Raw genomic sequence first — 13,021 nt, 5'->3', positions numbered from 1 at the left:
TACGAAACTGGTCAGATAACTTTATTTTTGTTTTCTTATAACGAATATAATTTCATTGTGTTCAGTTGACCTGGACCAGCTGAATCAAAGTTCTATTGCGAAACACCATATTTATTCTTGATCATCATCATGTCAGGTATGGAACTTAATTGAATAAGAAGGTTGACTTGTTAATATATCAATGCAGTGCGGCATACGTTGGGAGTCAGACATTACTACTTCTAGGTTACACTACAAACTAGACAAATCGTAGGGATATATTACTTATTAGCATAGCTAAGTCATATTAACTGGGATTTCCACAGGTACAGTGTGTACTGGTCAATGTTGCATTTTGCTACACGACATTAGGCCTAACGCAGTATAATGTTCCCTCTTGCACTTTGCAGCTTTCTAAAGGTAACTTTGTGTAGAAAACATCGGAAGCATTGAAGGGGTTGATTGGTTCTAGCTAGACTAGTTGCAGGAAGGACTACTTATACGGGCACTGCATGTGTAGACCACCGTGACAGACATATAGGTGGTTGGAACTTCCTAGAGGCCTAGCAATTCTTTACCTTGGAAAATATGAAATTTGGGTCTAGGCAACATGAATGTTTGCCAATGTTGTACTAGAAACTAGCACATTTTTACATTTGGAAGGATTGCATTTTTTTCTAGGGCATAGTCTAGTTTTTTTTAATGAATGGAACTATTTTCTTGATCTGTATCAATGGCCTACAGTATGTTACTTGTGCTGTTCTAAAGCCTAGGATCAGTGGGTTTAATTATGCATCAGACAAATATTTTAATTTGAAGATTGCAATGCAATAAGAATGTGATGTTTAGGTGTTTCAAGTGTTGTAACATTCCTTGTAAGTTGAGGGAATTAACCATGCAGTTACATAATACCAACACTATGATACAACCTCTGAAGTAAAACTAAGTTTCAGCTAACATGAGATGATTATGAATTCATAGAATTATGTACAATATTCTGATTACACTGAAAATTGTTTCTAAATATTTTGTCTCCCAGAAATTCTTACATGTTAGTATTATCTTAAAGCAAATTAAATAGCCTTGCCCCACATTTTTTCCGGTTTCTGTTTGGAAATGAAGTGTATCGTTAAGAGATCTTAATATCCTCTAGCATAAAAAGTAACAAAATCAACTTTACTTGGCCTTTTGTTTTGATTTGTCAGAGAAGTTATACTCTGAGGCATCAGTGAAGTTGCCATCCCTCCCTCAGCTTCAAGAAATAGCAAGAAATCTTGATGTTGACGTTAAGGAGGATGAATTGAAAGAATACCAAGCACTGATGCAGTCGCTTTGCGATGGATTTTCCATTATTGATAAATTACCAGAGCCTGGTCTGCCTGTGAAGTTTCCTCGTACTCCAGGTTATCGACCTAAAAAGGAGAATAACAAACTGAATGGATGGTGAGTTAACAGTGTGTGGAGACTCGAACAAAATGAAATAAACAAGCAAAATTTATCTTTCGTCTCTCTATTGTGGTTCCAGAATATCACTAGGTTTAATGGCCAGTGATTAGTGCTTTCAAATCAGTTCAAGGATTAAGTATTTATAAGAATAAGGGCGGTGGAGGAAACAGCAACAATGTGGAACAGTGTTCACTCACATCTCGATGGCTAATTGATCAAGACACTAGTTAATTCTTGGTTAAAATAATGATAAAAACAGCGAGAATTTTTGAATGGACCTTTCCTCTCTGCAGATTCTATAGCAAGTGGCGTGGATTTGTGGTTAAGGCAAGAAAGTTATGCAAGAGGTAGAACACTACCATTACGCATGATTTGTAAACAAAGGCCACCTTTCATTATCAAGACAGTACTTTTTTGGCAACAAGCTATGAAATAATGAATATTCAAGAAGGGTGAAAGGCAAGACTTTCGTAGAACAATAGAAATAATTTACATGATACATCACAAGTGAAAGGTATGACCATTAATAAGACTAATTATAGCCAACTGCACAGACTAGTGTTGACCTAGGCGAGCTAAGCTGTAAATTAATTGATTTGCCAGCTGAGTACACAATAAGTTACATATTATGAAAGTTTCTAATGTCGGCAGCAATCAAATGTGAGTTTGGTTGTATTGAGAGAATGAACTACAAATGGAAGTTGATGCCAACCTGGGAATTGAACTAGGGTATTGTCAAATATGGAGGAAAGGAGGCAAGAAAGGGGAACAAGGGGGGGGGGGGTGTTGTTGTGGGGAAGAAAGTTTTGAGGAAATGATGCCAATTTACTGTGTATGGCTAACACATCAGAATAAAAGCAAATTTGAAAACTTTATCTCTTCTGCAAACAGACTGATTAGTTTGGAAGAGTTGATTTGTTCACACCTTGCCATGTCTGCCTTGACTTGATAGTGATTTGGCTACTAGCTGTGTGAAGAGTTGCATAATAGGCGAATAGGCAGCTCAACTGAGGTGTGAAAAGATGGGACTGATCACTCAGCTAAACCAACTGGAAAAACCTGCCATTCAGCACAAACTGCGGGTTTTTAGATGCAACCTATAGCTAATGGACACTTTCGTGGCATGAAGATGTGGTTTTGGCATAACGATGCTGAAAATTTTGGCAAGCAACTTCAGTCACCAGAAAATCCTTCTAAAGATCTTCAGTTTGGCCCGAAATTTTAAAGTCTTAAAATTTACTACAAAAACTGTTCCAGCATACTACAAAGTAAGCCACAATATATCATTTTATGTTCTTTAGTTTACCAGTGTTGGAGTTATTCGACATTCCCCAGTGTGAATTATTATAATGATAGTATAATGTTATGGAGAACAAAATCTTTACTTGCCATCGGTAAGTTTAAAACACATGTTAAAGATGGTAAAAAAAAGTGAAAGCATAGGGAAAACTAGTTCCTTTCTAATATTTATCAACAGAACTTTATGAGCCTATTTTATGAATTGGGAGTGTGGTGCCGAGGGTGTGTGTGGGAGCCTATTATATGAATTGGGAGTGTGATGCCGAGGGTGTGTGTGGAGGGGAGAGGAATGTGATATTTATCTGTCTTCTTTAATATTGACAATGAACAGAGCTCTACAGTGTAACATCATCTTTCGCAGGTGCTGGAGAGTTGATATCAAAGGTTCCAAACAGGGAAAGTTGGCTGGCATGACAGTAGGCATTAAAGATAATGTTGGCGTAGCGGGAGCACCTATGACGGTTGGATGTGCTGCTTTAGAAGGTTACTACCCAGAGTATGATGCCACCGTTGTCACGTCTATTCTTGATGCAGGTACGAAGATGACATGGGCGACTAGCCCTGGATGTGACATCTAGCAATATACTCAGATAGAAACAGACAACAAGATATGGCCTGTCAACCTGAGGGTATTCGATAATTTATGTCATATTGCATCTTGGAATCAATAGAATTGGCATTTGATGGATGCCTTACCCTTTATATCCTCAGCATTAGAATAACTTCAATAATACTCTTTAATTTTCCAGCTCAGATGGTAATTAAATGGAATTGGTAGAACTTAAATTTTCAATGTGTGTTTGCCAAATTGTAACTTTGACCTTTCCAGCTTACTGCCCTAAATGCTCAGTAAAAATAACACCGTTCTTTGCAATTTTCATATCAATAATCATTATTTGTATTGAGTTATCTGTCCTTAAACTTTTTGTAAAGATTTGTTAACGCTTAGGACTTACTTTCACTCTCATGGCTAGCCTGTGTTAGGTCCCTTCTCTTGAATAGTATCTTTCTTCCGTTCTTTGGGATGTAGCTTCCGAAATTGTGTCATTTCCTTCCATTGCAAGGAATTAACAGGTGTTTTCAGACTTTCCTCCGTGAAATTGGTACAAAAAGTGGACGATACAAGTATAGATAGGTTACATTTGTGTAATGAACATGCTGATATGATAGGTCGCAGTGTTTTGACGGTAAATCATTAGCACCGTAAGGGCAAAAGAAAATAAATTTCTTTCTTTCGATTGGGACAACTTTTCTCCATTAAACCAACCTGGTCGGAGTGCATTTAGAGTAAGAAACAATGAATCTTCTTCGGAAGCTTGTTTTCTGAAATTCCTCAATGTTCAAACACGTATTGAGACTTTAATAGAATTCAATGAGGAATTGAGTTTTTGTTAACTACACACAAGTAATTGCAGTATCATGTATTATAAAACAACTGTACAGTATAACAAACTGACACCCAAATTATGTGAACTCTCTGAGTAACATTTTACACAGAACCATGTTATGTTGAACAGTACATGATGAGAAAAAAATTTTCTTGAATTTTGGTATTCAAGAAGGAGTTTTTTCCCAGTTCAGATTTTTTCTCCTTTTTTCTCCTTTCATGTCAAAGGTGGCCACATCATAGGCAAGACATCATGTGAAAATCTTTGCGTCTCAGGGTCCAGTTTCACCAGTCATAGTGGACCTACCCTAAACTTTCATAATCCTCTTCATAGTGCTGGTGGTTCAAGCAGTGGCAGTGCAACTCTGGTAAAAGTTCATATATTACAAAGCCCTGTTGTAATGTAGGTCAGTATCTCAAAATAATAATAATAATAAATATAACGATTCATAATGCACACATATCCCTCCTGCGGGGTACTCAAGGCGCAAAATAGAGAAAACAAAAGGTAATGGTAAAAGAACAGATACAAATACCTAATGTTGTGTTGCTACACTCTCTACTTACTACCAAGGCAATTTACATTCACTAACATTTTTGAGGCAAAAACAAACTTTTTTCTTATTATTTTTGATAACTAATGACTGATTGAAAGTTCCCTGCTATTATGTTTTGCTAAACATACTTCCTTGGGAGTGACTCCAATGCTAAAATTTGATAACAATAAAGGTGATCGTTATCATTTCATATATTGAAATGAAATAAACAGTGAATCTTTTTAAATCTTTTAATTTCATTTTTACACATGTTATTAACATTATTATGAAAAAGTGCATGGTCAGCAAAATATTAAGAGTCAAATGAAGCTTCCTGTCTTATTACATTCTTAAACTATCTTTAATATCTTGAGTAACTTTGGGTAGGTTTGACAAAGTTTGTGACCAAACTGCAAAAACTGCTTAAATGTTAATTTAGAGTAAATTGCAAGTCCTTGAATACGTAGTTGTCAGTTGTCCATTTTGCTTCACAATATTAATATATATTGTATATTAATAAAACATATATTTGGTTGCCATAGTAACAGCCTAAACCAATGTCTGCAAACATTCACGTTTTCTATTTTCCTTAGCAGTAAAATCAATACCCCAATCAAATTGTAGAAAGATGCATAAGCTTGTACAAATTGTTACCGTGACAGAAGCTGGTTTCTCTCGCAAATACACATACAGTAGGACATGTTGAGAGATATATGCGAAGGAAATGTGTTCTTTCATCCTTGGCATAAATTTAAGTGTGATAATCAGGTGTTGCAGAAATTGTAGGTAGGCCAATTGTCCACACTTACAATCTGAGAGAGTGCTGGGATTTGGAAATGAAACCTGCTAAAAGTATTTAACTGAGGGAGTTTCATTCATTATTATGATTTCTTATCATTATATATTACATAAGCTCACTTCGCCACTTGTGTTCAGTTTGATTTCCATATGCTGTATATATTTTGGACATAACGTGCAGATTGGCCAGGATGCATGGTAGCTGGCGTAAAGAAATTAACAAAAACTATGTTATTCATAAATACATAATAAATTCAATCAACAGGACTGTTCATAAGTTTCATGGCAGTCATCAACGGAAAATGCCAGACCTAAAATAATGTTGCCACTTCTGAAAATGAAGTTTTGGGCATTTTTCCCACCATGTTTCACCTATGAAAATTCCAATTTTAACTACAATGATTTGTACATTACATCAAAGCAAGTTTCGAGAACATTTATGATCAATTCGATTGACAATGACCAATTTAACAAATCTCAGTAGTTCAAAGTATTTTCAGTCCTTTGTCTTGTTTCGTTTCAATATTTTTTCTTTTCCTGGGAAGTTTGACATTTATGTTACCTACCAATCATATTTCCTAAGGTCGAGGGAACGACGGAATGTTAAGTAATCTTCTCTGTGCCTTTTGGCCTTTGCCAGAAATCATGGCTTTCTGATATAATTTGAAAGTATGACACCCAAGGGTTCCGTTCCAATAAATCTACATCTCTCTTTGGAAAGTTGTTTTGTAGGTTTCCCAGGAAACCAGAATTTGTCTCTTTTTGACTTGCTTAGACTTGCTACAAACATACTAAGATATACAGCAAGCACCAACGTTCTTTATGATGGTATAATCTTTGATTCTTTATACATTAGGTTGCATCTGGTGATGTCAGATTAGCCATCGGTTCGGATCAGGGTGGATCAGTCCGTCTTCCGGCCGCTTGGTGTGGGGTAGTCGGTCTTAAACCCACCTTTGGTTTGGTTCCTTACACTGGGGTTGTAGGACTTGAACCATCTATTGACCATGTAGGAACCTTGACTAAAACAGTGGAAGATTGTGCATTGCTTTTAGAGGTGAGTGTGATTCACACTGTTTTCAATCTTTCTTTCCTTAGGGAGACTCTTAGAAACATTGAAGAAACAGACCATCAGGTATTGGGAGTATCATCAATAACCTCACCACACCTCAACTCACCTAACCACAACTCACCTCACCTATAACCACACCTCATCACACCACACCTCACCTCATCTCAACACACCTTACCTCACCACACCTCACCACAACTCTCCACACCTCACCTCACCAATAACCGCACCACACCACACCTCCCCTCACCAGACCTCACACCACCACACCTCACCTCACCACACCACACCACACCTCACCAATAACTTCACCTTACCAATAACCTCACCACAACTCACCTCACCACATTCACCACACCTCACAACACTTCACCACACCTCACCTCACCAATAACCTCACGTCACCAATAACCTCACAACCAAGGGCGTAGGAACCAGGGGGCTGGGGGGCGCCAGCCCCCCAGTGAAAAATGTGGAGGGGCGGAAGTATCATTCCGCCCCCCCCCCCCGCTTCGCAAGTCAGAAAACCCCTTTTTCATTTCCAAATGAGATAAAAAATCTCATTTGGAGCACCAAATTGCATTTAAGGCCAGGTGAAAATACAAAATTAAGTTTACAAAATGGAGTGCGTGTTGAAGTGTGCTATATTGCACCAAATTGCATCTGAGGCCACCTGGAAATGCAAAAATTTCCAAAAGGGAGGGGGACCCCCCTCCCCTTAGACCCCTCCCCCAGGCCGGCCATCAGTCTTCAGCCCCCCCACTCAAAAGTGCCTTCCTATGCCACTGCTCACAACACCTCACCAATAATCTCACAACACCTCACCAATGCCCTCACCACACCTCACCAATAACCTCACTGCAACACACCTTACCTCACCACACCTCACCTCACCACACCTCATCACACCACACCTCATCACACCTCACCACATCTCACCCACCACATCCCACCACACCTCACCTCACCACACCTCACCAATAAACTCACCTCACCAATAACCTCACCTTATAAATAACCTCACCTGACCTCACCATGGTTAGGGCTAGGATTCAGAAAGTATGATTTACTTTGCCTCAGATCCAGGCACATAATTTAGGCTTGTTCTGAGTGTCCTGCATTTGACATGATTTTTGTGGACTGTAGTTTAACACCCTAGCCCTGTCTGCAGAGATAATCTCTAGTGTTTGGTATTTATGCAGCCATGCTGTATGGGATTACTGCTGCAGCTTCTCTTATAAACACAGAGCCTGCGAAAATGCAGCTATATATCTGTTGTGCTCAAAGTCATCCTTAAAGTGTAAACTGGTGCACCTTCATAATTTGATTTAAAATGATACGAATAATTAACAGAAATTTGCAGATCTATGGCCATATGAATATCTAGAATTGATGACTTGATATATACCCCCTTTCAATGATTTTGTAAATGATACAGGTGTAACTTGGATGGTTACTATGAGACGATGGTTACTAGGGACATGTTGCTGCACTTCCTCAAACTGTAAAAGTTTACATGATTTGGAGTCTTCCAAGTACAGCTAGTACAGCCCCTGGCAACAAACATAATTTTGTAGGAATCTGCTTTTTCAGAAACAATTCATACAGCTGAGCTCAGAAGCATGACATCATATCACTTTTAATCTTAAGGAATTTATAGCAGTTTGTACTGTAGCTATTGATGGTTACTTGTGAAGAAAAAAGTTAAATCTCATATTTTTACTTCTTGATAGGTGGTGGCTGGAACTGACGGACTAGATCACAGACAACCACCAGACCTTAAAATCCCAGAATATTCCAAGGAGGTCAGTGAAGTGTGCTATTGTTACTGATTATGCACTCATGTAAATTCATGTAAATTTGATACATTAATATGCATAATATCATTTTATTCCTTACAAAGATATGTGATGACAGAGGTGACTGAGGTTTTACCTAGTTGTTAAAACTGAATATGCATTTGATGTATTAATGCACATAAACTATTTCTGAGTATGTATTTGATTTCTGAGTTGTCTGATAGAGAACAGGAAAAGATGAAATTCAAAGTTTAGCAAATTTAGGGAAATGTTTATATACCATTAAATAACCTTTGCAAACTTTGTATCCCACTGTACAATGTTTAACTAATATTTGTCTTTTTTTTCAATATAATTTTGCCTTTGAGAATGTAAATGGCAGTCCAAATATTCTTGTGTTTTTGGTTTTGATGATAATCGTAAACTATGCATTCATGATGGGGTATGTGTGCGTGGGTGCATGTGTGTGTGTGAGTGCGTTTGTGACGCCCAGCTTTTAAACATGATATCTCCAGAAGGGACCAATTTCATATTTAGTGTGTAGAAGTACCACATTGAGTGCAAGAATCCTATTGATTTTTGGTAGAGGTCAAAGTTCATTTGGAGTCACCAGGGTTCAAATTGTGAAAACCTTGTAAACATGATATCTCAAGAAGGAAAGCTTGAGAGGACCTCATATTTAGTGTGTAGAAGTACCAAATTCAAAGGTCATTTGGGGTCAAATTGTGAAAACCTTGTAAACGTGATATCTCAAGAAGGGAATCATGGGTAGACCTCATATTTGGTGTGTAGGAGTACCACATTGTTTAAAAGAAGCCTACTGTTTTTGGTAGAGGGCAAAGGTCATTTGGGGTCACCAGGGTCAAAATTTTGAAAACCTTGTAATCACAATATCTCAATACTGGAAGCTTGGCTCTAATGTAGTGTGCAGAAGTGCCATATTGAGTTAAAGAAGCCTATTGTTCTTGGATTAGGTCAAAGGTCATTTGAGGTCATCAGAGGTCAAATCGTGAAATCCTTGTAAACATGTACACCCTCACTATACATTAGGTCAGATTCATGACGAAACTGGTCATGTTACATCATCGAAACCACAATGCATTTTTGCACTCTGGTTAAACTTCAAAAGTGTTTATTAGCACAATTTTGAATTTTTACCTAATTTTAAACTTAATTCATAGCCATATGCCTCAGAATGCCCCATTCGACCTCTAAACTTTGCAAGTTTCTTTCTTGAAGATTCAAATTAATGATCTTACTGGTATGAAGATTGGCATCGTCAAGGAAGGCTTTGCTCATGATAATGCTGACCCGAAGGTCAACAAAATGGTAAGAGGAGCTGTCACCAATCTGATGAGACGGGGAGCTATTGTTGAAGATGTGTCTATTCCTCTACATTCTCTTGGTAAAGCAGGATGTTTAATTTTTCCTTTACAAACTTAAGTAAAGTTAGAAGTTTAATTATTCCTTAAGTACTCTAGGTAAAGTAAGAAGTTTAATTTAACCAGCTTCACTTTATACTAATGCAGGCACCTGTAAATTTAAGCTATTTAATGGCTTAAATCCACATGATTTGGCTGTTCGACTGTAGAGCAATAAAAGATACTGGCATTATTTTACAAATAGACATTAAGAACATAAACACAATATAAGTAAGTGACAGTCATCAGTCAAAAGAATCGCCATGACTACTGTACCTAACATGAGCCCCGCATAACTGCTACTCATGATCAGCAAATCTAATTGTGGTGCTTACAGCTTATTGTCAAGATATGATTATTCTAACTAATTTCTGCTATTATTCATTTTAGTCAGTAGAATTTTTAAGCATTTGCTTTTCTTATGACATTGCTAGGCCTGTAATGTGACATACTATTGCATCATGATAGGAAAAGATATGACATTATAAAGAATTACGATGCACACAAACTTGATGCACTAGTCAGTAAATAACCCTATTTGGTCTCGGTTACTCAATATCAAGTTTGTCCTATGCTCAAGATTTTTAGTTTTTAAGCTATCACATATAGACAATGACATCACATAATGAGACTAGATTGTCATGCAGTGATGACCAATTGTTTTTATTCATTTTTGGTACAGCACCAGTCATTTGGAATGCTATTGGTATAGAAGGATTTACTGATACTGCCTTGCAGTACGGAGGTAAGCATTTATAAGAATTCAGTTAGCGTTGTGTGGTTAAACAAGGTGTGGCAGAGGGGAAGTCGGTGTGAAAGATATTTACTGCAAGCTAAGGCTTATTTGAACAGTATGGTATGTGTGGCCATTTAGTGCAATAGTCTGCTATATATTAACATACATGTATGTTACACCATACATACCTGGACATTCAAGGAATTTGAATGATAAATATAAATTGGTCAAGTGGTAAAGATGATGCTATTAACCAAAAATTACTTCAGGAAAAGTGTTTTGAATCTACAAGTAGCCAGTTATAAGATAATAATCATTGTTGCATTGAATGAGTGCTGTAAGCATATTCTGATTTGAGTTATGTGGTGGGTGACAGAAAAGAGCATGGTCTGGCCTGGGTAACCACCCAAGCTAGCTACAACCAAGAACCATTCATAGACCATTGCAATGGCCTGCAGGTAACCACCCAAGCTAGCTACAACCCAGAACCATTTATAGACCATTGCAATGGCCTGCAGGTAACCACCCAAGCTAGCTACAACCCAGAACCATTTATAGACCATTGCACTGGCCTACAGGTAACCACCCAAGCTAGCTACAACCCAGAACCATTTATAGACCATTGCACTGGCCTGCAGGTAACCACCCAAGCTAGCTACAACCCAGAACCATTTATAGACCATTGCACTGGCCTGCAGGTAACCACCAAAGCTTGCTACAACCCAGAACCATTTATAGACCATTGCACTGGCCTGCAGGTAACCACCAAAGCTTGCTACAACCCAGAACCATTTATAGACCATTGCACTGGCCTGCAGGTAACCACCAAAGCTTGCTACAACCCAGAACCATTTATAGACCATTGCACTGGCCTGCAGGTAACCACACAAGCTAGCTACAACTCAGAACCATTTATAGACCATTGCACTGGCCTGCAGGTAACCACCCAAGCTGGCTACAACCCAGAACCATTTATAGACCATTTCACTAGTACCTCACAACTGTTTATACTTGCACACAAAACATTATGATTGTATACTATACAAGTTTTCTTCTAGCTACGGCTCTATTTACATTGTAATATCAATTGCACTGCTGGTTAAATAGTCAAACCCTGTTCCCTCGTGATTGATTATAGTTGCACTTTGCAAGATTGAGGAAAGAAGATATTTTGGTCTGCCAATTTGCTGCTATAGGGCTGTTTCTCCAATTATGTATCATGAAATTCTGTAAGTATCTTGTTCAAAATTTTCTTTTCAGGGATTGGCAGTGGCCATTATGGATTCTATCCTACTAGCTTTACTTCCTTTGCGGCTAAATCAATGCGGGCAAGGATGAACGATTCTTCTCACGTCTGCAAGGTTTGTAGGGTCTTTAGAATATGATTACCCTTTGCTACATGAATTACTTGCTGGGATTACTTTACAAAGTGGACATTTTGATGATAAAGGTATTACATACATGTAGTAAAGTTTTACATGCTGTGAGTATTGCAAAGAAATATACTCATAATAACTAGTTCTGTTGTGTGTAACTAATTGACTATAATTACTCATTTACATAACTAGCTTTACTCATGTGAATAATATTTAGTCTGAATGTCATTACACATAAATAGCTTTACTCATGTGTGAATAATATTATTAATTCTGAATGTTATTACACAAAACTAGCTTACACATGTGAATAATATTTTCCTGTAATGTACAGTATACTAAGAAATGTTTCCATTACTGTGACAAAGGTAAGCCTTGTCTTTTGTTCGTATTGTTCTGAACGGCTGTAGAAAAAATTGAATGTTTAACTCACAGTCAATTCTTTAGTCACGTTAATAAAGGAAAAGCAAAACATAACCAATTTCATGCTGTTATATCTCATTTTTATTTTGTTCTTGGTCCTCTCTGCAGTTGATATTTATGTTTGGTGAGTACCTTAAATCCAAATATCCAGGCCAGTTCTACTCCAAAGGTCAGAATTGCCGAAGGCTACTCATAGCAGAATATCAAGAAGCTCTGAAGGAGTATGATGTGGTTGCCATGCCTACGATTCCTTTCACAGCTCATAAACTGCCAGCCCAGGGCCTCTCTGTGACAGGTTAGTCAAGAATGTATCAGACTAGTAACCCTTTTACTCTCTTAGTTTTGTAATATCTTTCTTTGGTCACTAGCCTTGGTTTACTCTTGTTATAATGTTATTTTCTACTATACAGTAATACGGGTTAATCATTATTCCAATTTCTCTTTCAGAGTATGTTCACAAAGCTTTTGAGAACCCAGTTAACACCATGGCAACCAATCTCACAGGAATGCCATCTATTACAGTCAATGCTGGATTTATTGACGGCCTCCCAGTTGGTGCCATGTTTACTGCAAAGAAGTTTGATGAAGTGACACTTCTCAAAGTAGCAAAGGTTTTTGAAATGATGACTCAGGTATAAGCATGTATCTCTCATGCCATTGGTAGTTAGGGACCATACTGGGGAAAGATTGGAAAAACCATTCCATTGTAAAGAGAATTGAAGCCAAATATTATTGAAATAGTATGTCAG

General features: G+C 37.7%; 1 protein-coding gene across 5 annotated transcripts; it reads left to right on the top strand.

Annotated features, from left to right (window-relative positions):
• Window positions 1-9: 9 nt before the first annotated feature.
• LOC139984241 (amidase-like) lies at window positions 10-13,021 on the top strand. Of its 5 annotated transcripts, none has more exons than XM_071998058.1 (11): window positions 10-136; window positions 1,185-1,422; window positions 3,086-3,258; window positions 4,340-4,479; window positions 6,302-6,502; window positions 8,251-8,322; window positions 9,556-9,721; window positions 10,420-10,482; window positions 11,734-11,834; window positions 12,381-12,567; window positions 12,720-13,021. In XM_071998058.1, exons 1-11 carry the CDS (start codon window positions 130-132, stop codon window positions 12,908-12,910), a joined length of 1,539 nt encoding a protein of 512 aa, XP_071854159.1. In that variant the 5' UTR covers window positions 10-129; the 3' UTR covers window positions 12,911-13,021. The 5 variants fall into 5 exon arrangements, with proteins under 5 accessions (XP_071854159.1, XP_071854160.1, XP_071854162.1 ...); XM_071998059.1 differs by lacking the exon at window positions 10-136 and adding an exon at window positions 260-399 and having other exon boundaries at window positions 12,720-13,020; XM_071998061.1 differs by lacking the exon at window positions 10-136 and adding an exon at window positions 283-305 and having other exon boundaries at window positions 12,720-13,020.

This window comes from Apostichopus japonicus, chromosome 17 (assembly GCF_037975245.1).
Source record: "Apostichopus japonicus isolate 1M-3 chromosome 17, ASM3797524v1, whole genome shotgun sequence".
Classification (NCBI taxonomy): domain Eukaryota; kingdom Metazoa; phylum Echinodermata; class Holothuroidea; order Aspidochirotida; family Stichopodidae; genus Apostichopus; species Apostichopus japonicus.
The sequence above is the reverse complement of the archived record's forward strand: the minus strand, read 5'-3'. Positions and strand labels throughout refer to the sequence as shown.